Genomic DNA, 22,026 nt, shown 5'->3' on the forward strand with positions numbered 1-22,026 from the left:
TAGTGTAGTCTTCCTCAATTCTTCTGTACCACTTTAAATTTAAAAAAGTTTGATTAAAAATTTAATTAGTATTTCATGTGCATTCCAGATGCCTGTGGGAATTATAACGAAATGGCATCTGAGTCCCTGGATCTCAACAAGCAGTTGTAAGCAGCCCTTTGGGCCTCTCTAGGAACAAGTGCTTTCTGGCCCTATCTATTTGATAATTTCAAATATCCAGTGTCTGAATTACTTTCTGTCATGAGTCTCTCACTAGTTTTGAGGCTCAGCAGCTGGTTCGGTACCAACGGCCATGTCTAGGTTTGTGTTTGTGCTGGGGCCCTGAACTCAGGTCCAGTACTTCATGAGACTCAGCTCTCTCTAGCTTCCTAGTTTAAATTTATTGCTACATTTTAAAGTTATATCCTCACTGATTTCATTGGGTTTTCTCAATCTGATGACATGTGAAACACTGGACAATCGATACCTCTGAACAACCAATTCTGTCACTAACCATTCTTCTGTCCTCCATATTCATTAGCGTCTTCGTTTTCTGATCTTCAGTGTTCTATCACATTGCTTTTCCCCCAATGATCTAATTTGCAGAACTCTTGACTCTTGTGTATTTTATTGTTACTATTGTTTTAATTGATATAGGTCATGTGCCAAGGTTTATGTGAAGAAGCAGAGACAACTGCAGTTGGTTTCCCTCCCACTCGAACGTGGGTTCTGAGAACACCTTAATGTAACCACGGGGCCATCTCGCCACCTCTCACACTGACTTTCTATCCTGCTTCATTTTAAGTTACATGCAGCTTTTTTCCAAATGTGATCATTCTGACATCTCTTAGACACATTGCCTACACTCTTCTTTGACCATACTAAAGATTTCAGAGTAAGGATTAGCTCACTCCAGAATCAAACCTGTCAGGGGTATAGGAGGATGTGAAAGTTCTTGCTGGCTCTTGCCTTTCTTAGCGCTGTTACTAAGAGAAATTTGGCTGAGTAACAGTTCCTGTAATCCTGTATGGAGACCTGTCAGAGCAGGCTTGAATGTGGCTTCCCCAGGCCACTGTTCTGGCATGGCTGATTTCTAAGAACAATGCACATTCTAGATCCACATCTATACAAGAGCTTGGAAGAAATCCTCAGAAAACTTCCTGTAGACTTAGACCTTCCTCACTGACCCCCACTCAGCCCCCAGGTTAACGCCTGCACTCTAGGCCTTGTCTACTTAACTGATGAACAGATTCCTTCTGCAGTTACAGCAGTCCAAGGGGGGGACCACAGAACGGTGTCTTATTCCCCAATGCTGCCCCTTCACGGCGATGGGATTTTAGGTCCAACTGTCCTAACCCATCCAACACTGCCGCCGCCTCCTTTGTACACACAGGACCAGAAGACAGACAAGGACTCTTCAGGCGCACTTACCAGTCACTGTTTGGGTTTTGGTTAGTTCTAATTTCCAAACGTGGTGGCTCTTCACAAAAGCAGGACAGATCAGTGCTGTTGTATTAGTCACTAAAGAAATGGTGATTACCTATTTCTTTGCTTTTAAGAAAGGCTCCCGCACCAATATTTTAAGGCCTACATTTTCTTTTTTTTTTGGGTTTTTCGAGACAGGGTTTCTCTGTGTAGCTTTGTGCCTTTCCTGGAACTCACTTGGTAGCCCAGGCTGGCCTCGAACCCACAGAGATCCGCCTGCCTCTGCCTCCCGAGTGCTGGGATTAAAGGCGTGCGCCACCACCGCCCGGCTAAGGCCTACATTTTCTAGAAGGTGTGCAAACACAGAAAAAGGCCAGTGAACCAAGCCGAAGTATTATATGAATATTTTAATGCAAAATGCTTACCACTTAAAATTAGCAAAGCTTCATTTAAATTAAAATTCCATTAACTAGAGATGGTTAACCCCAAGAATTATACAGTAGTTATTTCCGCTATCCACCGCCGTCCTGTGCAGTACATCAGAACTGCACCATTAGCTGTCGTTCCCTCGGGGCTCTTCTGGACCCTAGTGGGTGAGGAGGGCTCCAACGAACATAAAACAAAATAAAACCCCATTAAACTCAGCAGTGATCCCTAGTAGTTAAAAATCCATTTGAATGAGCTGTCCAAACAAACAGCTGGGGTATAACTGCAAGTGTTGTTGTTTCAGAGCCAACAGGTCTTCAGCTAGGTAGAAGATCTGCACTAGGTGAAGTCACAGTATAAGGATGCGTGGTCTGTCTGTCAATAGTTACTACATATACACACTTAGTGTCTGTAAACACTAGAAATATACATTAGATAGAGACTGTACCCTTGCAAGTCGGGTGTACTTTAAAAAAGAAGATGAGGTAACATGAAATCTCAAAGTCCACAGGAAGCCTGCCTGAAGAGTTTGATCAGCTGCCAATAATTCATCTCCAATGTCAAAGTGGAGTTAAGGTTTGCCCAAACTGGCTTCACTGGCCTTCAGCATAGCAACTGCATCTTTCACTGCATGGTAGATAACATTCTTCACCTAGAGACAGAAGAAAAAGATGACTGCTTCGGTAAACCTAAAACCCCTCACTAAGAATAACCTCGCCAATCACAACTTTTTACTCTCTCAGAACTGAAGTCAACACTCAACATGTAATGCCAAGGGTCCTGGTTCCCACATACATACAATCCATGCCGTCTCTGGAGAACTTACAAAGCTCTTTTTTCCCTTCACTGGTTTTGGCCAATCCGACTTTAACAATTACTGTAGTTTTCAAACATGAAGCAATATGCATTAATTCACTGTTAATTGGGTTTGAATTGTGGTCTGCTGTACAGCTCAGGGTGGCTTCAAACCCTAAAACCCCCTCAGCCTCTGGATTAGAGCAGCCAGGACTGCAGGGGAACCACAGCACCCAGTATGCTGAAGTCACCACTCAAACGACATCTCTGAAAACACCCCTTCCTTCTGAGCCCTAAAGGCCAGGCACTGTGTTCCAGACCCCTGGTTAGTGGCTAAGCCAGGGACCAAAAGTCCTTATCCATTTCACTACTAAAGACTTTCAGTGCCTATGTCGAGGGTGAGGCTTCCTCTGGGCTTGTAGCTCTGTCACTCAACTGGACAGAAAGCTGCTTCACTATTCTAACTGTGATACGGCCAAGTATACTGACTCTTAGAAGGTCACTACTGGTCATGAAGCCATAGGCAGCAAGTACCAGGCCTTGGTGCTATTTTTACCTGTAATTTATCTTCGTGGTTGGTATGAGTCTGTGACAAATAACGGAATTCCTGAGTAAGCCAGAAGCAGTGTTTAACGTGCTCTGGAGACACAAAGTCTTCAGCCACTTTGATACAACTGTATAAGTTATGAACCTGAAAAACACCAGCCACAGCTGTAACAAACCCACAATTTCACAGTAGAAAGGCAATAAATAGGAATTAATAACGGGTTCTGACCTGATGTGGCGCTCCTGCTGGGATAAATACCACATCCCCAAGAAACTGTACAATAGCCCAGCCTTGAACTCCATACTCTTGATACAGGCGCTTTCTTAGTGATCGGTCTAAATACCAGCTCTGATCATGAATAGGATCGTGATCTGCAGGGTTTTCTTGACCCTGCTCTTCTGATACCTACACAATACATTAAAAATCATACAACTTAGCAAAAGCCAAGAACCAAAGAGGGTGCTTTCCCTTACCCAAAATGCACGCACTCAATAAGCATCCGGCTGCCAAGCTCTGGTTCCCATTGGCAGAAACAGCACTCACACATGGACAGAAATGGATCAGAATCAGGGAACCTGGCCTGCCTGCTGCTGTTACCTACAGTCTGGATATGTTCTCGGACGACAATCAGTCCAATTTTTAAATGTAAGTAGATTCCTTACGAACCAACTTGTCTTGCACTTATTGAAAAGGTCTATAAACACTTACTAGTCTGAGTTATGAAACAGTTTCAAAGACACAGACTAAATAAACTTTATTCCACGTTCAGTGTCTGGAAAAGCATACTCAAAAAAGTGACATTATCAAGGGAATATGGTGACCAGGAGGTCAAAGAGTCAATCTTTAACAGAAACACTAGAATTCTAGCAACTGGCTATTAAAGGACCTACTTGATGTTGGGACCACAAACAAATGGGCCAGGAATGTTTCTATGACTCAGGTATGACTAGAGAATGTCAGTCAAATATCCCTGGTTTTGCAACCAGCAGCCTCGCCACTGAATGAGTTTAAGACAGAAAAGAAAGGTCCATCTTTCCAGTGCCAGGAACCTACACCTAACATCCTGAACTTCAGTGACAGAGTCCTCCCAACTCCTGCCGCCCTCTACAGCACACAGTCCTCCCAACTCCTGCCGCCCTCTACAGTAGAGTCCTCCCAAGTCCTGCCGCCCTCTACAGCACACAGTGAGAGTCCTCCCAAGTCCTGCCGCCCTCTACAGCACACAGTGAGAGTCCTCCCAAGTCCTGCCGCCCTCTACAGCACACAGTGAGAGTCCTCCCAAGTCCTGCCGCCCTCTACAGCACACAGTGAGAGTCCTCCCAAGTCCTGCCGCCCTCTACAGCACACAGTCCTCCCAAGTCCTGCCACCCTCTAAAGCAGGGTCTCTCACCAACTGAAAACAAAACCAATAGATTTCAGTGATGTATTGAGAACATGAAAGCCCAACACTGACTCATGAACAATGAAATGCCCGTATTTTCAAGGCAGTATTTAAAAAAAAAAAAAAGATGACAGGTGATGATCAGACAAACTCAACTGAAGACAGAACAAAAATCTCCCAGTGCATTAACATAGAAAACAAATACAGAAGACAAGTCCTCCCCTTTTTAGAATCCTGGTTTCTTAGCAACCACTGACAGCCCATCCAATTGATATGGATTTGCATCATGTGGTAATTTACAGTATTTCTATTCTTATGCTCTCCTCACATGGCACAGGGTAAGAAACACACCTTTTTAAGGAATTCTCTTATCTTCTCCGTGTCTTTAGCAGCATATATGTGCCAGAGGGCTCCTGGCTTCTCTTTTCCTTCAATAAATCGCTTAATTGTGAGTTCATCAGAATCTCCATCTTGGATGGTTCTAAGGACTTCTAGAGCAAGAGAAAGCAAGTGTGAACCCCAGGTCCTCACTCAGACAGTAAGCCCAGCTTCCATGTTTTAGACCTTACCTTCTTCCTGCTCACACTGTCCTTTGGGAATTCCCACATAAACCATAACATTAGCTGCATCAGATACATCTAAGTGAAGATTTGTGGTCCCATATTTCCGATCTTCAGGAGTGATCAATCCTGTAAAAATAAAATGCCCGAGTGTACCAGGATACTTGGAACCAAGAACACAAGTGAGGGATCAGAGTGGTGAAGTGACCTGCAGGAAAGATCTGCTCAAAGGACGTTTCCAGAAACAGCTAAGGTCAAGCTTTGGCTTCATAACCAGTGGAGGCTCAGAGACAAAAGACATCAGCTCAGGTCACTCAAGGAGTTCACTGGGCGTTGCTTCCGCACACAGTGCAACCTCAGGCAGCTCCACTCCGGAGGAGGGAGCACTCCTCAGCACAGAGTCCCCTGCAGTGCTCACAATGTATCCACAGGACAAAGCTCCCTTGCTCAGTGGCCACTGGGCACTTCTGACACCAGGACTCTCCCTCTAAAGCATGGCAGGCACAGGCCTGGCAGTCTCAGAAAGGTTTCATTTCTGGCTTGCTAGTGCTTGCCATTTGAGGGAGGCTACAACTGAGGGGTGGCGGGTTTGTGCCAACCTGGGGCCCTACAAGCCAGCTACACTTTGTTTCCACCTTGCTGAAACACCAGCCCTAGAACAGGTAAAGCCTTAGGTATTTGCTTCACATCATGGAATTTGAAATGTCTTTTACAAGGAACAATATAAAGGGAAGACACAATGAAACAACCAGAACAGCTGCTGACAGTGGTTTACACTGGATGAGGAGCACATGAGCCTTTGCACTAGACACTGAAGTTTTCAATGAGTTTAAAGATACTCCTATGGTAAAAAGTATAAAGCATAGGCTTAAAAAGCAATTAACATGTCAAAAGTAAGACGAAACAGTTACATATGACCACATAGAGTACCACTTTTGAAAGTCAGATTCTACTTAACATAAAGCTCAAAAGCAGGCTATAAACAATACTATGACAAAAAATAGATTCACTCCCCGGGCAGTGGTGGCGCACGTCTTTAATCCCAGCACTTGGGAGGCAGAGGCAGGCGGATCTCTGTGAGTTCAAGACCAGCCTGGTCTCCAAAGCGAGTTCCAGGAAAGGCTCCAAAGCTACACAGAAAAACTGTCTCAAAAAAACAAAACAAACAAACAAACAAATAGATTCACTCTCTTGAAAACATTTTTATGTGCATGAGTTTGTGTTGAGTATACGTCACATGTGTGCATGTACCTCCAGGTCAGAGGTCATGAGATCCTCTGGAGCTGGAGTTATAGGCAGTTTGTGCTGCCGACAGGGGTGCTGGGAACTGACCGAGATCCTCTGGAAGTGCAGCAAGCACTCCAACCACTAAGCCACCTCTCTAGACCCAGAAACGTATTTGACAGTTATAAATATGAGAGAATAAACATAGACCTCAAAGACAGTGCCTAAGGACAAGAGACTTAGGCTGGAGCTGGGAGGAAGAGTGTCCCAAGAGAACGGCAGCCAGGGACTGCAGGCTGTTTTGGCCAGTGCAATACTGGGTAAAATGAAGGGCTGTAACAAAACCAAGATAAACTGACTCCCGCTCAACCTACGACACTGAAACCAGCCTCTAAATGAGGCAGCCTCAACTTGAATGGAACCAGGATTACACAACTACCTCCCCCTCCAAATCCTAAGGAGTCTCAGAAGTTTTTTTCCCAGGGAAAGCTTTTGCAGACAGTGCCACCTATCGGTGTCTGGGAGGAACAGATCTACCTACTGCTAAAATACTTTAAGTCAGAAATGTTAAAAACAAATATTGAGAATTGAAAAGGCTAGCAAAACGGACCTAGATATCACCAAGATTCAAATGACTACACAATATGAAGGTTCTGCAATTAAAGTTAGACAGAAAAACATAAAATTGCAATCTGCCTTAAAACTGCAGCTGTGCAAAAAAGCAAATACATATACATGTGACCAAGAAAGACTGTGTAAGAACTGAGGCAGTGTCTGGCTGTTTTCAATCTAAGCATTTTGACAAATACCTTGTTTCATTTCCATTATGCTCAATTAGACATTTCCTTCTTACCATAAGCATTGTACATCTTGGGGCCCAGGTCTGGCCGTACAAAGTAGTTTGGCAGTCTAGAGGCCAGATTCAGTTTGCCATCTCGCCTGGTGTACTCGGGTAGTGGAATGTTGGCCATCAGATCATCAAACCTAGAACAGGAAACCAAGAATTTGCAGAGCAAGGTCGCTTTTCTACTCTAGTACTCTAGGACTTCCTTTGTCCCCTCCTCAACAAAAGAGCGGATCGGAGACAGCGAGGGCTGGCCTTGGTATCTAGACTACAGCAGTCACCAACAGATGTCTTTCTTGCACCACACGGATGTGTCAAAATGATCTGGAATGAATGTTTCAGGCTACAGAGCTGATACGTACTTCCTGAGGGGAGCTAGCATTCAGGTGACACTTTACTCCTTTCTAAGGTTTTACGCTTAACCCGAGAAAATGGATCTACCAATTCAGATGTCTTAGTGAGGGAGCTCTGGTGTGTGATCCCAGGACTGCCTGAAAACCAGTCTCAAGTTTTCAGGGCAGGGCAGGGCACTTCCATATTAAATATGCAGACCATTCATTAGCCAGATCTAAAGTCATTACACCTTTCCATTTCATTTAAAAATATACTTATCTCCTAAGGGTACAGATACAATGTACATATATATATAATCAGAACAAATAAAATCATGAAGCTGACTTACACCTCCATAAAAACTACTTTCCCACTACTGGAGAGACTGTATTACCAAGCAAAGGACAGAATTAGCTCAGCCACACCTGAAGCCATACCTGGAAGGCATCATGTCTCTGAAGTCTTCGCCTGGCGGCCAGTCCTTAAGCTTCAACACCATTGGTTCTTTTTCTTTTTCATTTTTCAAACGGTCTTGAGATTAACCAGAATAAAGGAATTGTTATTTATACTTCAGAAACAAAAAATGTTAAGTTAGTTTATACCTTAATATCGCAAATAGAGTATTTTATCTGTACAACTTTGCTGTTTCCCTCTTGCCAACTGCCAACTCTCATTTTTATGACTTCAAGAAATAAAGCTATACCTTGGAGAGAGCAAAATAAAGACTGCTAGTTAAGGCCTACTGGGTTCCTGTTTTTGAACACACAAAACTTGTGCCTGAAACCCTGATTTTACTTCTTCGAAGTGTTGTGAAAGTACCAGCACCACCCCAACTACCCACCACCTTCCTGCACAATCAGAACCCTGGGGGGAGGGGGCTCCAAAGCAATCTCCAATCTCCTAAGGTCGGCATGAAACAGAAACAGCTTCTTTTACTCAGAAAGAAGCTGAGCCCACCTCCCTTCGGTTCTGGGACAAGAGGGCCCGTAGTGTCCTCTATGCCCCATCTTCTGGACTCTACAGATCAGGTTTAGTCAGAACTGCTCTCTTATACTAGTACCACCACCAGTGGCAGGCTAGTTCAAATGCATAAACTTTGTAAAAACAAAGAGAAGAACGAGAGAGCAAATTTTGAAGTCCTGAATCCATAGGCTCCTGCTATTCCCATTCCCCTCTTTACACATCCTTAACCTCTTTGAAAGATCTTTATAATACATACTTGGAACATCTTCAAATCCGTCCCAGAAGTCTCCTACTGTGGCTCCTGTGATGATTTCATTGGTCCTACAATTGACTAGGTCCACTTCTTGCTCACCAAACTCTTTCCTGAAGGACTCGGGTTTCCAGAGTTCAGTGTTTAATTTGTGATGCACCCCCGACACCATCACTGGCTAAAGGGAGGAGGAGGAGATGTAAGTCTGACCTCTACCAGCTCTGCCCTCTTTGAGCAGCTTGTCCTCAGTCTCAGCTGCTGAAATGACAGCTAAGTTCTCCGAGCATCCAGTGGCTGTATCCTCACTATCCACCTGCTGTATGCTTTGCTCTCACCGTGTGTAAGAATCCCTGGATTATTCATTACGCTGCTAGGAGAAAGGATCACTCTTCTGACGGCCCCCAAGACACAACACCAGGCTGGGTATGTATGAACAAGACATATAGGCCAAAAAGTGTTACCCACAAGGCCATGAACACTGTGACGGGATCACCCACAACGGAAGAGCCAACGGAGCTGCCCTTGAGAGCAGGCACCACAGGCGAGGACACACCGATTCCACGATGACATTATACGGCCGTGGCCCATGCAGAACTGCCTTCAGCACTGTTTAGAGTTTGGTTTGTTCCATGTCTATCTGTGTGCCTGTGCTTGTCTTGCCCCTGTGTTCAGGGACACCTGAGGCTGGAAGATGGTGACCCAGGCAGCCGATCATGGGGCTGGGGACCAACTCAGGTCCTCTGCAGCAACAGCAGCTCTTAACCACTGACGTCACCCCAGCCCCCAAGCAAAGGCTTTAATCCTCGAAAGGGGTGTGTGTGATTTTCTTTTTAAATTGCATTTGTCAAATCTCTCAAATCCCAACAGCTTCTTAGTCACTTTCGCTGTTGAGGTTGATCACACAAGGTCACTCAGGCCTGTCTCCCATCAAACCCCAAGAAATGGCTGGCTGAAAGCAATCAAATTCTGAGTGGGAAAGAGTGCAGCCGAGTCGGTTTATACAAGGAAGCCGCAGCCACATCCACCCCAAACACACAAACCCAGGAGGAGAGGAAATCGACGGTGGTGGGGGGGGGGGGGGGGGGGGGACAGAGGCCACTCTTACCTGCCCTTGCTTCCAGCATTCCCTGAACACATTCCAGTTGCTCTTATTGTTGGGGTCTTGCAAGCAGAGCAGGCGGTTATCACAGAGCCAGTAGTGAGGTGTGTCAAAGCCAAGAATACTGGGCTTGATCGTCAGCCCCTGAGGCCTCTTGGGTAAATCAGAAGAAGTCTTGTTTTGCACCAAAGAGGCAAAGATGTCATCAAGGATTTTGGGTGTGTTTTTGAGTCCATTTTCTGTCTGAATTTGATAAAGAACACAAATTTTAACTATGCCATTCTCTGTTGTTGAAAAAAAAATCTCTATCTCTATAATGGTACAACGACGACGAACACATACATATCACATATTCACAAGAGACCGATCAGAGAGCCCAGACGAAGAGGCAAGCTCTCAACTCACACACCTGCACACCTGGGTTTAAGAAAGTCAAAGTAGCTGGAAAAAGTGCCCTTCGCATCCCGGGGAGCCTGCGGAGCACCTATGGTGACGCATGACTCACACCACGTTTTCTACTCAACTTCGTAAGGGGTACAGATATAAAACAAGCACATACCTTTCCTGTGGAGGAGTTCAAGAGATTTCGAAGGAAACCAGAATTATTGTTGCTCACAGGTGTCAAAATTGTGCTGTTAAAAGTATGGAGGACCGTGCTGGACTTGTTCAAAGGGGGCAGGGGTGGAAGGCATTTGATTTCATTCTTTAAAATTGGCATAGTCAGCTGTTTTTCTAAAACAAAAACAAAATATCCAGATGTGTATTCAAGGCAAACTCCCTGTTTGTCCCTAACAGAATGGCTTCAGGGTGTAGCTCCCTCTCCTAAAACAAAACAAAACCAACCAAACAAAAACCCTCTACAAGGACAAACACTAACAGTGTGTGTTAGGTAAGAGTTCAAGGGGCTGGAGAGATGGCTCAGTGGTTAAGGGCACTGACTGCTCTCCCAGCACCTGGGTTCAAGTCTCAGCACCCACAAGGCGCTCACAGCTGTCTGTAACTCCAAGATCTGACACCCTCACACAGTCTATGTACATGCAGCAAAACCATTGCAAATAAAAATAAACAAATTATATTTTAAAAAAAGAGTTCAAAACAGAATCAAATACACAGGGGAAACCAGAAAAGTTTCCTTTTACTTAGTTTTTACTTTTATTTTATGGATGTGGTTTTTACTTTTATTTTATGGATGTGGGTCCTTTGACTGCGTATGTGTCTGATCCCCATGAAGGCCAGAAGTTGGGAGCGCATGGATGAGTGAATGAGGATGCTAGGAATCAACCCAGGTCCTCTCTAAAGGCAGCAAGCACTCTGACGGCCTACATCTCTCCAGCACCATAAATGGTATTTTAAAAATAGTGTGTATGGCGTTATCACACTGGTCAGGACTCCCAGCAGAGTGCTTCAAACAATAAGAACCTTCATCTTATTCCCAAGTACAAGGAATCTCTTAAAACAATTTCAAAACAAGTTAAGACAGGTGTAGCGTTCATCCACCTGTGTCCTAGCTACTAAGGAGGCTGATGCAGGAGGATCAACTAAGTGCAGGAATGGAAGACCAACCTGAACAACATAGTGAGGTGTTTCCCCACCACACCCCCAAAATCATTATTCATGCTTGCTGTGAGCACTTTTTCTGGAGAAACCCTCAATGATATCCTCTTCTAGTCTCAATTTCAGAGTTCCATAAAATTACAGGTGTTCAACTTCACAGTTTTTCCACATCTCATCCCATGACTTTTAGATGTTCAATTACATGTACATATCTGAGTATGGCCATTCATACAAATTATTTATAATATCAGATCTGATTCAGAAAAATTTTAAGATGTCTACATGAAAGAACTGATTTACAATTTTTCTCTTTCCAAAAAGCAAAATTACCTAGATTCTTGTCTAACTTTATCTGATTCCAAAGCCCATGTCTTTGTATTTACTTCAAGCCATTCTGAGACAAGGATGTAAGAAAAGACAGCACACTGAGACTAAGACAAGACAGGGCAGCAAGTGAACCATCACTTAAAACAAGTCGGAGACTCCTCAAGGATCAGGACACACAGAAGGAATAGGGAGCCAAAGAATTAAGAACCAGAAAGTAGGGAGAAAGAAGGCCTACGAAATGCCATCTTAACACCACACAGCCATAGCCATGAATCACAGCCTACATCCCCTACTGGCACTGGCCACACAGATCAGGCCACCCAACAATTAGCCATGGATGGGGTGGGGCACTTCACCAGGACCCTGACACTCACTGATGACTAAAGATTCTAGTAGAGAGGGAGATATAGTACCCAGTTGAGCACACACTTGATAGCTAGCTAGGTTCTAACAGCTGGTCTCAAACCCATGACTCGTATAGACAGTCCTAGTTAAACTAACAAAACAGGAAGTCATTGAAAGAAATTGGAAGGGAAGAGGCAGGACTGTCAGGGCTAGGAGGGAGATAAGGAACAAGGGCAAAGTGCCTAGGATGCGCCCTATAAATGTATGCTATGTCCGTAGGAAGGATAAAAAGTCTCAGCGCCACTCCATTCTTGCCAAAATGATTTCAACTTCCCCAAAATTCGATGAGGAGGTAAAGTGCCCTTCTCAGGCACTACATAGTCTTATGAATGCCATGTACCTGTACCGGATAATAGGAGGAACACTTCCCATGATGCAACACTCCCAGGCCTGTCCTCACAGCAGTGTTAGCTGCTAAGTCTCCCTGTGACTGTCCTCATATACTCCAGAAGGTGGGAAGCACTCACCCTTGTTTTCCTTGTTGACATTCCCACTGGTAAGGTCGGCCAGCCAGTTGAGAGGCGATGTGTTAGCGGGACAGGCGGGCTTCACACTGCTGGCTGGCTTGGAGGCTATTTCCCCACCCACAGCGGCTGGCTCCAACACAGGGGAACTTTGCTGGAGCATGGTTCCAAGAGCTGGTTTTTCTCCAGACAAGGATGTCTGTAAGTGTACAAGCACAATTAGGTGTAAAGAAGATTGGCATTTTCCTTTTCTTGTACCTTCTCCCCTGACAGCTGACACACAGCTGACACAGTCATCCAGCAGCCCCGGCTATGACTGGAGCAACCTTCTGGTAATAACACAGAACAGTAACGACAAGACCAAAATTTCCATTTTTAGCGTTCACGTATTACTAATAAAAACACAAGCTGTGGTAACAAACACCCTTTGGTATTGCCTTACTCACTCACCAGACAGGCTTGCACACATTCCTACGGCCCCATATACCAAGAGGCTTCAAATGACTGATCTGTGCCTATCTTCCCTGGGAACTTAGCCAGAATCCAGAGCAGGCACTCAGAACATGCATACAGTCAACAAATGAGGTGGGTAGTGAAACGAGGGGGCTCAGCAGTCAGCACACAGATGGGATTCTCTTCTGACTAAGCTTTAAATGTGATGAACTGCTCTAACACAAACAACTGGAAAGAACACACCACTACTCTGTCACCTGGTTGCAGAGTTTACACAAATAATCAGAAAGGAAAAAAGGACTATTCAGATAAAAAAGGACTATTCAGATTCCTGTGGTGGTTCTGGCCCTTCCTTTCTGTGATGGGGCTCACTCAGGCTATCTATGCAGCCTCCAGGAGTTTCTACCACTGTGTTCTTACTGTAGGCAAGCTGAAGCAATGAAAGCCAGTGGGTGAGGGAGAGCCAGTGACAAATGCCAGCAAAGAACTCAAGTTCACCAAGTCTTTAACCCCAGCACCAGGAGGCGAGGGCAGGTGATCTCAGTCAGTGTGAGGCCAGCCCAGTCTACATACCCAGTTCTAGGCCAGACAGGACTAGAGAGACCTCGTCTTAAAACATAGAAAGAACTCAAGTTTAGTTCTGGCACCAAGCATCACAGCTGTCCAAGCCCATGCTGCCCTGAGTAAGTAGTTTTAGAAATGCACAAGGGTTGACTCCTGAACACAACATACAGTATGACGACTGGAGAAGGGCAGGAAGGAGGCTCGGGACAGGTGTGATGCTAACAATAAATACCACCAGGAAGAGGCCTGTGGAGTCAAGCACTGGGCATAGAGGGTTCATTTTCAACAATTCCTTTAATTCTTCCGACATTATGTAGGTAAAATATAAGAATTCAATTTAAACCTTATGTTTTTGCTTTTCAAGGGATAAAAATATTAAGAAGTCACAGATGAGGACACAGGTAATATGAAGAGTGAGACGCTGAACTGTCACAGGCAAGAATGAAGCCTCTCCCCAAAGTGACTGCTGTCCTTATGTTCCTTTCAAACACAGTGATGGAACCCCTGGGTTAGCTGAGAAACAGACAAATGATAAGGACAGCGACCTAAGCAGTATGCAACAGTACCTGTTTCAGGTCTTCCTTTAAGGCTGGCTTTGAGAAGAGCTTGAACTGCCTGCTGGAGCAGGGACAATTGGCCTTTATACCCCATTTCGCTCTGATAGAATGCACAATGTCTCCAACATCATAGAGGGCTGAAAGAGAGGACAGAGGCAAGTAGCTCAAGACAGGTACTGTGCACTTTCACCCTCCAGAGAGCAGAAAATGACTTTCCCATAAGAATGCTTTACTCGGTAGCATGATGCTCCATCCTCCCTTTTGTCCCGCCTTCCTCAAGTGCATACTTTGTTTCCTTCTACAAAGCTGTCCCCGAGACCTTAAAAAGGGCAGGGACATTTTAAAACATTTCCTAAGTATTTTCAGGACAATACTAAAAATTAGCAAGCGATCACAATATACCTAGTACAACTAAACTGAAGCCCTTGTAAGCTACCCAACACGAGGTGTGTGCCTTTGTGTGTATGTGGGGATGGGGTGTGGGGGTGTGGGGGCCCTGCCTCACAGGAAATACCTTTGCCGGGGATGATCTGTGTGGGCATCAGGTTCTCAGGCTCATGTATCTGACTCTTCACACACCTTATCCATGAGAAAGTCTTGTAGGCAGCACCTGCAAAAAATGGACTTGTGCTAACTGTTTACCATAAACCTTAGCTTCCCAGTGCTTCGGAAACCTATCAACCACAAACCAACAAAAGACTTAAGTCCAGTGTGTCAGGGGCTGGAGGAGACTCAAGTCTGTTCACACTCACCCTGTTGGCAATTCTTCCTCTTCATCCGATAGCAATCCACACACACTCCAAACCCACAGCGAGGGCACACCCAGTGCAGGTTGAAAATGGTTGTGTCACACACATCACACATTTCTCGAACACCTTTGACAGCTCGCTTCCAAGCAACCTGTCCTGCAAAAAAATCAATAAGCCATTTATTGCTGAGGTACATACAAAAGGTTTCTGAAATCACACATAGGTGGGGTAGAAGTCCTCCCTGGGTCCAGAGTTCCCATTCATCTGTTAACTTCCTCACAGATGCTGGTGTCCCAGAAAGCTCCCCTGAATCCCTCAGCATGCCTGTCCAGTGTAATAGTGGACACCTATTCTTACTATCAAGATTGAGGGGAAGCCTTTTTGGTAGGGTGCTATCTGTCAATATCATTCATGGCATTTCATTTCCTTCTCTAATGCAACCAGCTTGTTATGTAAGAAAGAGGGACAGGATGATCACAAAAGCAAGAAAGAAAGGTCCACCACATGTAGGTTTTTCAAGGAGAGGATTCTTTAATTATACTCTTACCAGACAATTCTCTGTGCATAGAACAAGTGTCTATGCACTGCAGTCAGAGGTGGGCTGCCGCAAGAGCAGTCATGTAAGAAGTTTCTTTACATAGAGTACTTTTACCCAATCTGTTTAAGAAGGAACCCATCAGTGCACAAGAGAAACTTATCCTATGCAGAGCACAGAGAAAAAGTGCACATGAGAAACTTATCCTATGCAGAGCAAGAGAAAAAGTGTAACAAGACCTCTGACTTCTGAACACACAGACAGAAACCTAATTCTAAAGCTGCTCCTTCCTTCAGAATAACTCCAACAGGCCCAGGAGCTCCTGATCCCCAGGCACACTTCTGGATCCTATTCCCTAAATCTAAGGAACAGGCCTACAGAGATGGCTCAACAGTTAAGAGCACTTTCTGCTCTTGTAGAGGACCTTAGGTGGTTTATAACATCTTTATCTACAGTTCCAGAGGATCTCTTGGCCTTCCTGAGCACCAAGCGTGCACACACACAGTTCATTCAAATAAATGGAGGCAAAGCCACTTATACACATAAAGTAAAAATATATAAATCTTTTTCAAAGTCCTGAAAAATAAAACAATCTAGTATTTTGTGCTGAAGCTAGCTTCAGTTTGTTTATGGCAAGTACAAGCAAAATTCTGAGAATGGATAGACACTGCCATTCAAACACACTGGGTTATTCAAAATCCAAAATGGTAGACACTACTGTTGTCTTTCAGTCACTTGGGAGAGAAAAAAAGATCAAAGAAATCATGAAACTTATAAGACATGGTGCTTTTGGCTTGATACCTCACCTCATTTCTCCAGACTATGCAGAAGGGGGGGGGGAGTTATCCTTCCAGACATCCTACACCTTGAGGTGACCAGGGGAGATCCAGTTCTTGTATGTCCCCAACACTGACCCCACAGCGTACTGGACTGCACTAGTGGACCAGTGCTCTTGAAGAGTGGAGGGGGTATGGTCACACACTGAGCTAGCAGCTGTCCCTTCCGATCTTGATGTGGGGACAACTGTCTCCGTCGAAGCTGCTTCCACTCTCACACCCAGGTCTCTAAGGGACCCAGCCCCGCACAGTGGGAATCGGGAAGGCTTAGGGTATGCCTGTCCACTCTTACTGTTTTTAAACTGTACTGTGAATTAAGACTCTCGTCTGTAACCAATCTGAAGTCTCACCTTCTTCTGGTGAGTTTACACATCTGGTGAGGCTGTGCAAATGCCACTACCACCTCACACTGGCCTTTCAAAACAAAAACGGAATGCTCTTCCTTTGCTAACTGTCGTACACCAAGCCCAGACAGCACAGCTCAGAAGAAACCTGCTACACAAGGAAAAGTGCAACCTCACTATAGCATCCACCCAGCCTCCTGGTGAAAATGTGATCGGGGCAACTGGGATTGGGTGTCATGAAGAAACAAAAGTCAAGTTAGACTCAAACATCCTACCCCCTAAGAGATGTTCTTACTGTGAGGCTCAATAGTTGACATGGCTTCCTTCTCAGAAATGACCATCTGACAGAAGTGGTCCCCGATGTTGGCCAGGATATACTTTGCTGTGTCCAAGTCAGTCCCCACGACATTTCTAGTCAGAGGCAGCCACAGGCCGATGGCCTCGCTGTCGTACTTGTTTGGTGTCAGGAAGCCTTCTACCCGCAGCACACCGTGCTTGTTGAACTGTAACCTAGAAGTGGGGTACACACAAGATGGGGTTACAACTTGGACCGACCTACTACATAAACCTATTCATTTCAACCTTTAACAAAGCCCCTCCCGGTCTTCTCTACTCTTCATGGCTAATGACAGCCGATTACGTGCTAGTGACTCGAGAAGACGTTTTAAAGTAAAAGTAAAATATAGTAGTAATAATAATAATAATAATGTTTTTCTCCTAAAAGACAAATAAGGCATGTCAGAGAAATGTCTATTTTGAAATCAATCCAAGTTATCCTATAGTCTCCAGAGACAATCTCTACCACTAGACTTGGATTTTAGCAGCAAAGACAGTAGTAACAAATAAAAAGAAGTGAACCAACAACCAACACCCAGCGAGAGAGGAGAAAACTGCGTCTAGACTGATGCTCAGCTCTGTGACACCTCTGAAGCTGTGACCACGCACATCTGAGGGTGTCTGCTGTCCACATGCACCCTAGAGGTGTATTACAGTGGGAACTTCCGGAACTATTCAAAGGAAACATGAAGCTGGAACTCAGAACCTAAGAAGTACACTGGAAGGCAGAACACCAGAAGCTATGGATTAGCTTTGAATCTTTTTTAAACCTGACATTTTACTTGTAGCTGGAAGCATTAAGAAGTTGACATAAACACATAGTGACACAGAATATGATAAACATCATGACAGTCACAGGAGAAAGTGCTGACTCTGAGTTTGGCAGGGCTAATGTAAAGAAAGCTGACTTCAGGTAGAGACAGTAGTAACTAAGCTTGCCTTGTAAAAAAAGGGAGACAGCTAAATTCAGCAAAATATTCTGTAGAAGCAAGAAAGACAGGTACAACAAGAGAATGGTTAACAAGGGATTAATTAAGGTTTTACTTGCGAATGTCAAGATCAAGAGCTTGAAGGGTCTATTAGGGTCGAATACTGACAGCCTTTATCATTTTGCTGAGGGACTTCAATCTCTCTGCTGGGCACTGATTAACTATTCTGTGAGTCTATGAGAGACACAAGTAAGTTTCAGAAGATCCACTTGTCAAGGAACGCCAATACCAGTGTATGAAAATGTCACAATGCAGCCAGTATTTTCACACACACACACACACACACACACACACACACACACACACACACACACACACACACACTCCCCTCTTCAAGAGTATAGAGTAAATAAAAGACAAGTCCCTGGGAGCTGTATAGCAAATGCAAAATGATTTCCATTTAACCAAAGGAGATGCAAATAGACAAAGAGTCCAAACCAGAAACAGCCACAACACCTAGATGTGGATACACACCTCTTAAATCCAGCATTTAGGCTGAGGCAGGAAAATCACAAGTTCAGGTCCTGACTTAGCTAGAGCGAGTACAAGGCCAGCCTGCACAACTTAGTGAGCACAGCTCTAAATTATGAAAGAGTAAAGATTGGGTTAGGGATGTAGCTCACTGGTTGAGTACTTGCTCATTAGCACATGAAGTTCTAGGTTCAAACACCAGCATAAAAAACAAAAAGAAAACAAAAAACATTTTGTGGTTTCTCCAAAATATATGGAACTACAAATGTATGTACATCTTAACACACTTATTTGGAAAAGAAACAATTCTGAGAGGAAGTAGATTCTAACTAACTTTATCAAGAAGCTCTTCTGGGCCAGGGGTCATTCAGAAATGCATCATGTGCACATGACAGCAGCTCTAAATGCTACACACATTACCACAGTTGTGCAATGACTCGGAAGCAAATGGGGCAAGCGAGTGTCTGAAATGCCCCCAATTGACTACATAAGCCAGTGTGAAAGCTCCTTGCACACGCTATATGCAATGGTACTTGAACACCATTTTCCCAGACCACAGTAAGACCTCTAAAGTGGTCTACACGACCTGTACGCTTAGTCCAGCTCAGCAGTAACTTTTCAACTTACATTTAAAATTCTATTTTCGATTAGATTACAAGACAAAGACAACAGAAAGAGACAAAGACACACTTGTTTATAATGAAAACTAGCTGAACATGAAAAATATCACAAATGAGAAACTGTCCTACCTAACTTTCATTTACACCCAGAACATCATTCATTCATGTCTCAACAACAGAAACAAAGTTGTTTCACTCTGGACAAAGGGATTTAAATAAAATGAATCTAACTTTTAAATAGTACAGTAGAAATACGTAAGTTTGTCTATAAAATTGTAAGCATTAAAAAGAAAACCACCATAGGTTCTCTTATATGCAGAACCTAACTTTGAAAAGAAAAAAAAAAAAGACATCAAAGCAGAAGAGGGGTTATCTGTGAAGTGGGAGGGATCAAAGAAGGCGATGCAAGGGAGCAATCTGGAGATGAACAGAGTCTATTTCACACGTATGAAAAGGTCACCATAAACTCACCTCATGCTCTTGTACAGTGTGTATATGCTAATGAGAGAAGTGAGATAATTCCACTGGTAGAGTAAGACATCAATCAGAAGTGGTGACTAAGAATTTAAAGGCTAAGAGGGCTTTAATACTAAATTATATATAGCTGCTGAGCGGTTAAACATTGATGTTATCTACGTCACTACAGTAAAATTCTGTAAACTATTTTTTAATTGTGAACAATCTGAAGGAGGGGAGCATCATTAACATACTGGTTTAGGAAAAGAAACAGCAATTTTATTTGTCTACTTTTAAAACATCAGCTTATTAATGATTAAGTTCTTTTGGTCACTCTAGGTTTCACTTTATTTTACTCTAGTACTACCTGACAAATGATTAATAACTGTTCATCTGATTTAAATAGGCGTGGAACAGAATAGGGGTAACACTCAAAAAGAAAAATCAACAAACTACATAATGTGAACAAATTTAAATGCAAGAAAAAAAAATGAACACAAGAAATTATTCACATGCCTCTCCATCTTGGCAGAGGAACAGACAGACACGCTTGATCTGCCAGTACGCCTACACACTGGTGTACCCTTCCTGCAGAGCAGCTTGGCAGAACAGTCCTAACACTCAGCTAACCCAGCAATGCTCCTGCTAGATATGCCTTCAAAGCAGATGTGGGCCCGGGGATGACCACTGGAGACAACCACTCTAATTTAAAGTTCTAATGGATATAATGCAGAATTCCAAAATATTTGCATATGATGATATATGATCAAAATATTCCTTCTTATGATTTGGTAAAGATTCAACAGTTTATGCAATACACCAACTTGGTTAGGAGGACCCAAACAAACTTTCTGACCAAGCACTAAAAATGCACTGTAAGGAGGTTACCTATAGTGATTTTCCAGAAACTTCTGCATTTTTTATGACAATTATCTGAAAAGAATTTGTAATGTGGGTTTTTGCTGTTTTGTTTTTGATTAATAGATAGATAGATAGATAGATAGATAGATAGATAGATAGATAGATAGATAGATTATATAGATATAGATAGATATAGATATATAGATATAGATTTATAAACTGAGGGCTGGGATTTAGCTCAGTTGGTAGTGTTTAGCATGTACTGGGGTTACTTCCATCCCCAGCACCACATAAACCAAGCATGGTTTCTGCATGCCTGTAAATCCCAGCACTCTAGAAATGGAGGGAGAAGGATTAGGAGTTTAAGGTCATCCTTAGTTATACAGGGAATCTGAGTCCAGCCTGGAATATACGAAAAAAGGTATAAAAGAATAATACACAGTTAAGTTCTAGATTGCCAAACACATAGTAATTTCTACATTCTAGATTTCCTGTTGACAGGAAGAAAAGGTATGCAAACAGAGCCCAGATCACCTGAGCCTTTCCTTACCTCCTGAAGTGAAAAAAGCGACAGAAGACAGGCGAGTCCTTCTGCTGGTCCTTATCCTTGCGCAGGCTGTCTAATCGACACTCGCGGCACTTGGGCAGCTGTGCCACGATGTTCACACAGGAGTCATCCTGAACAAAGGCCTCTCCGCTCTGCTGTAGCTTTCTGAGTTTATCAGGGTCTGTCAAAACTGACTTCCGGGCTGGGGCTAGGAAAAGAAGAGAAAGGAAATGAAACATCAAGTTTCTGAAGAGAACACCAACCATTTGACTGAATTCTAATAAAAAAGTCAACATTCCTAAAGAAAGCGTATTCTTCTCCATTTTTATTTCAGCTAAAATTTCTTCTAAAAGAAGATAATTTAAGGAACAGCTAGCAAAGTTTTGCTCTTTGTTAAAAACAAACAAACAAAGAAAAAACCATTTTGGCAACCTAAACCACCAAATTCAACAGCCAGACTCACAAGTGTGAGTCAGTATATCTGTGTCTTCCCAATGCTAGATGAGAACGAGGGGCTAGCAAGAAGACCTCCTCTAAATCAGACCTGGTGCAGTCATGGCAGAGCGGGTTACACCCACCCAGGCCAGCACCTCCATTTTCATGCTCAAAAGAAAACTATTTTTCTCTGCAGTCCCTAAATGGAGCAAGGGAACAGAGTCCTCCTCCAGAGTCTTTGTGTCCACAGGCAACTGTAGTGGGCACAACCCAGAGATCCTGATGGGCTGGTGACCCACATCGATGGCAACATGTGCTCGTCCAGATAAGGGGCAGCTGCACAGCACAGTGAGATAATGCTGGACTACAGCGCTCACTCAGATACCTGCCATGTGTTTACTCAACTACGATTTTCATTCCCTCTTCACAGAAACTAAAATGACTTGCTTCAAAAGCTAGCTGTGAGAGCTGATGACTCAAAAAGAATAAATAGAATATGTGGTTATGAATATTCACTTTCTCTTGGGAGTTATATAACTCCTAAAACGGTATGAATTTTATGTAATTAATTTTAAGCAAACTAGCTGTTTTATCAACTTGAACCTCAAGAATGATGGAGCTGGGTTGAAAGAATCCCTAAACGTTTATTTCTATTTTTCCAGAGCTATACTAAAAAGATTCACAAGCCAACTTAACC

General features: G+C 43.6%; 1 protein-coding gene across 7 annotated transcripts in view; it reads right to left on the reverse strand.

The window, feature by feature from the left end:
• Positions 1-1,796: 1,796 nt before the first annotated feature.
• Kdm3a (lysine demethylase 3A) overlaps positions 1,797-22,026 on the reverse strand; it is a 43,515-nt gene continuing 23,285 nt past the window's right edge. For all 7 annotated transcript variants that reach the window (XM_042273450.2, XM_042273449.2, XM_006991002.4 and 4 more), the window contains 16 exons: positions 20,898-21,102; positions 16,910-17,124; positions 14,903-15,055; positions 14,665-14,760; positions 14,160-14,287; positions 12,580-12,775; positions 10,386-10,558; positions 9,833-10,069; positions 8,734-8,905; positions 7,952-8,045; positions 7,191-7,321; positions 5,123-5,242; positions 4,905-5,044; positions 3,401-3,577; positions 3,182-3,316; positions 1,797-2,482 (listed from right to left, as the gene is read on the reverse strand). In XM_042273450.2, coding sequence (XP_042129384.2) covers positions 2,402-2,482; positions 3,182-3,316; positions 3,401-3,577; positions 4,905-5,044; positions 5,123-5,242; positions 7,191-7,321; positions 7,952-8,045; positions 8,734-8,905; positions 9,833-10,069; positions 10,386-10,558; positions 12,580-12,775; positions 14,160-14,287; positions 14,665-14,760; positions 14,903-15,055; positions 16,910-17,124; positions 20,898-21,102 — 2,453 coding nt within the window. In that variant the 3' untranslated portion in view covers positions 1,797-2,401. The remainder of the gene's footprint in view (positions 2,483-3,181; positions 3,317-3,400; positions 3,578-4,904; positions 5,045-5,122; positions 5,243-7,190; positions 7,322-7,951; positions 8,046-8,733; positions 8,906-9,832; positions 10,070-10,385; positions 10,559-12,579; positions 12,776-14,159; positions 14,288-14,664; positions 14,761-14,902; positions 15,056-16,909; positions 17,125-20,897; positions 21,103-22,026) is intronic.

This window comes from Peromyscus maniculatus, chromosome 3 (genome assembly GCF_049852395.1).
Source record: "Peromyscus maniculatus bairdii isolate BWxNUB_F1_BW_parent chromosome 3, HU_Pman_BW_mat_3.1, whole genome shotgun sequence".
Classification (NCBI taxonomy): Eukaryota; Metazoa; Chordata; class Mammalia; order Rodentia; family Cricetidae; genus Peromyscus; species Peromyscus maniculatus.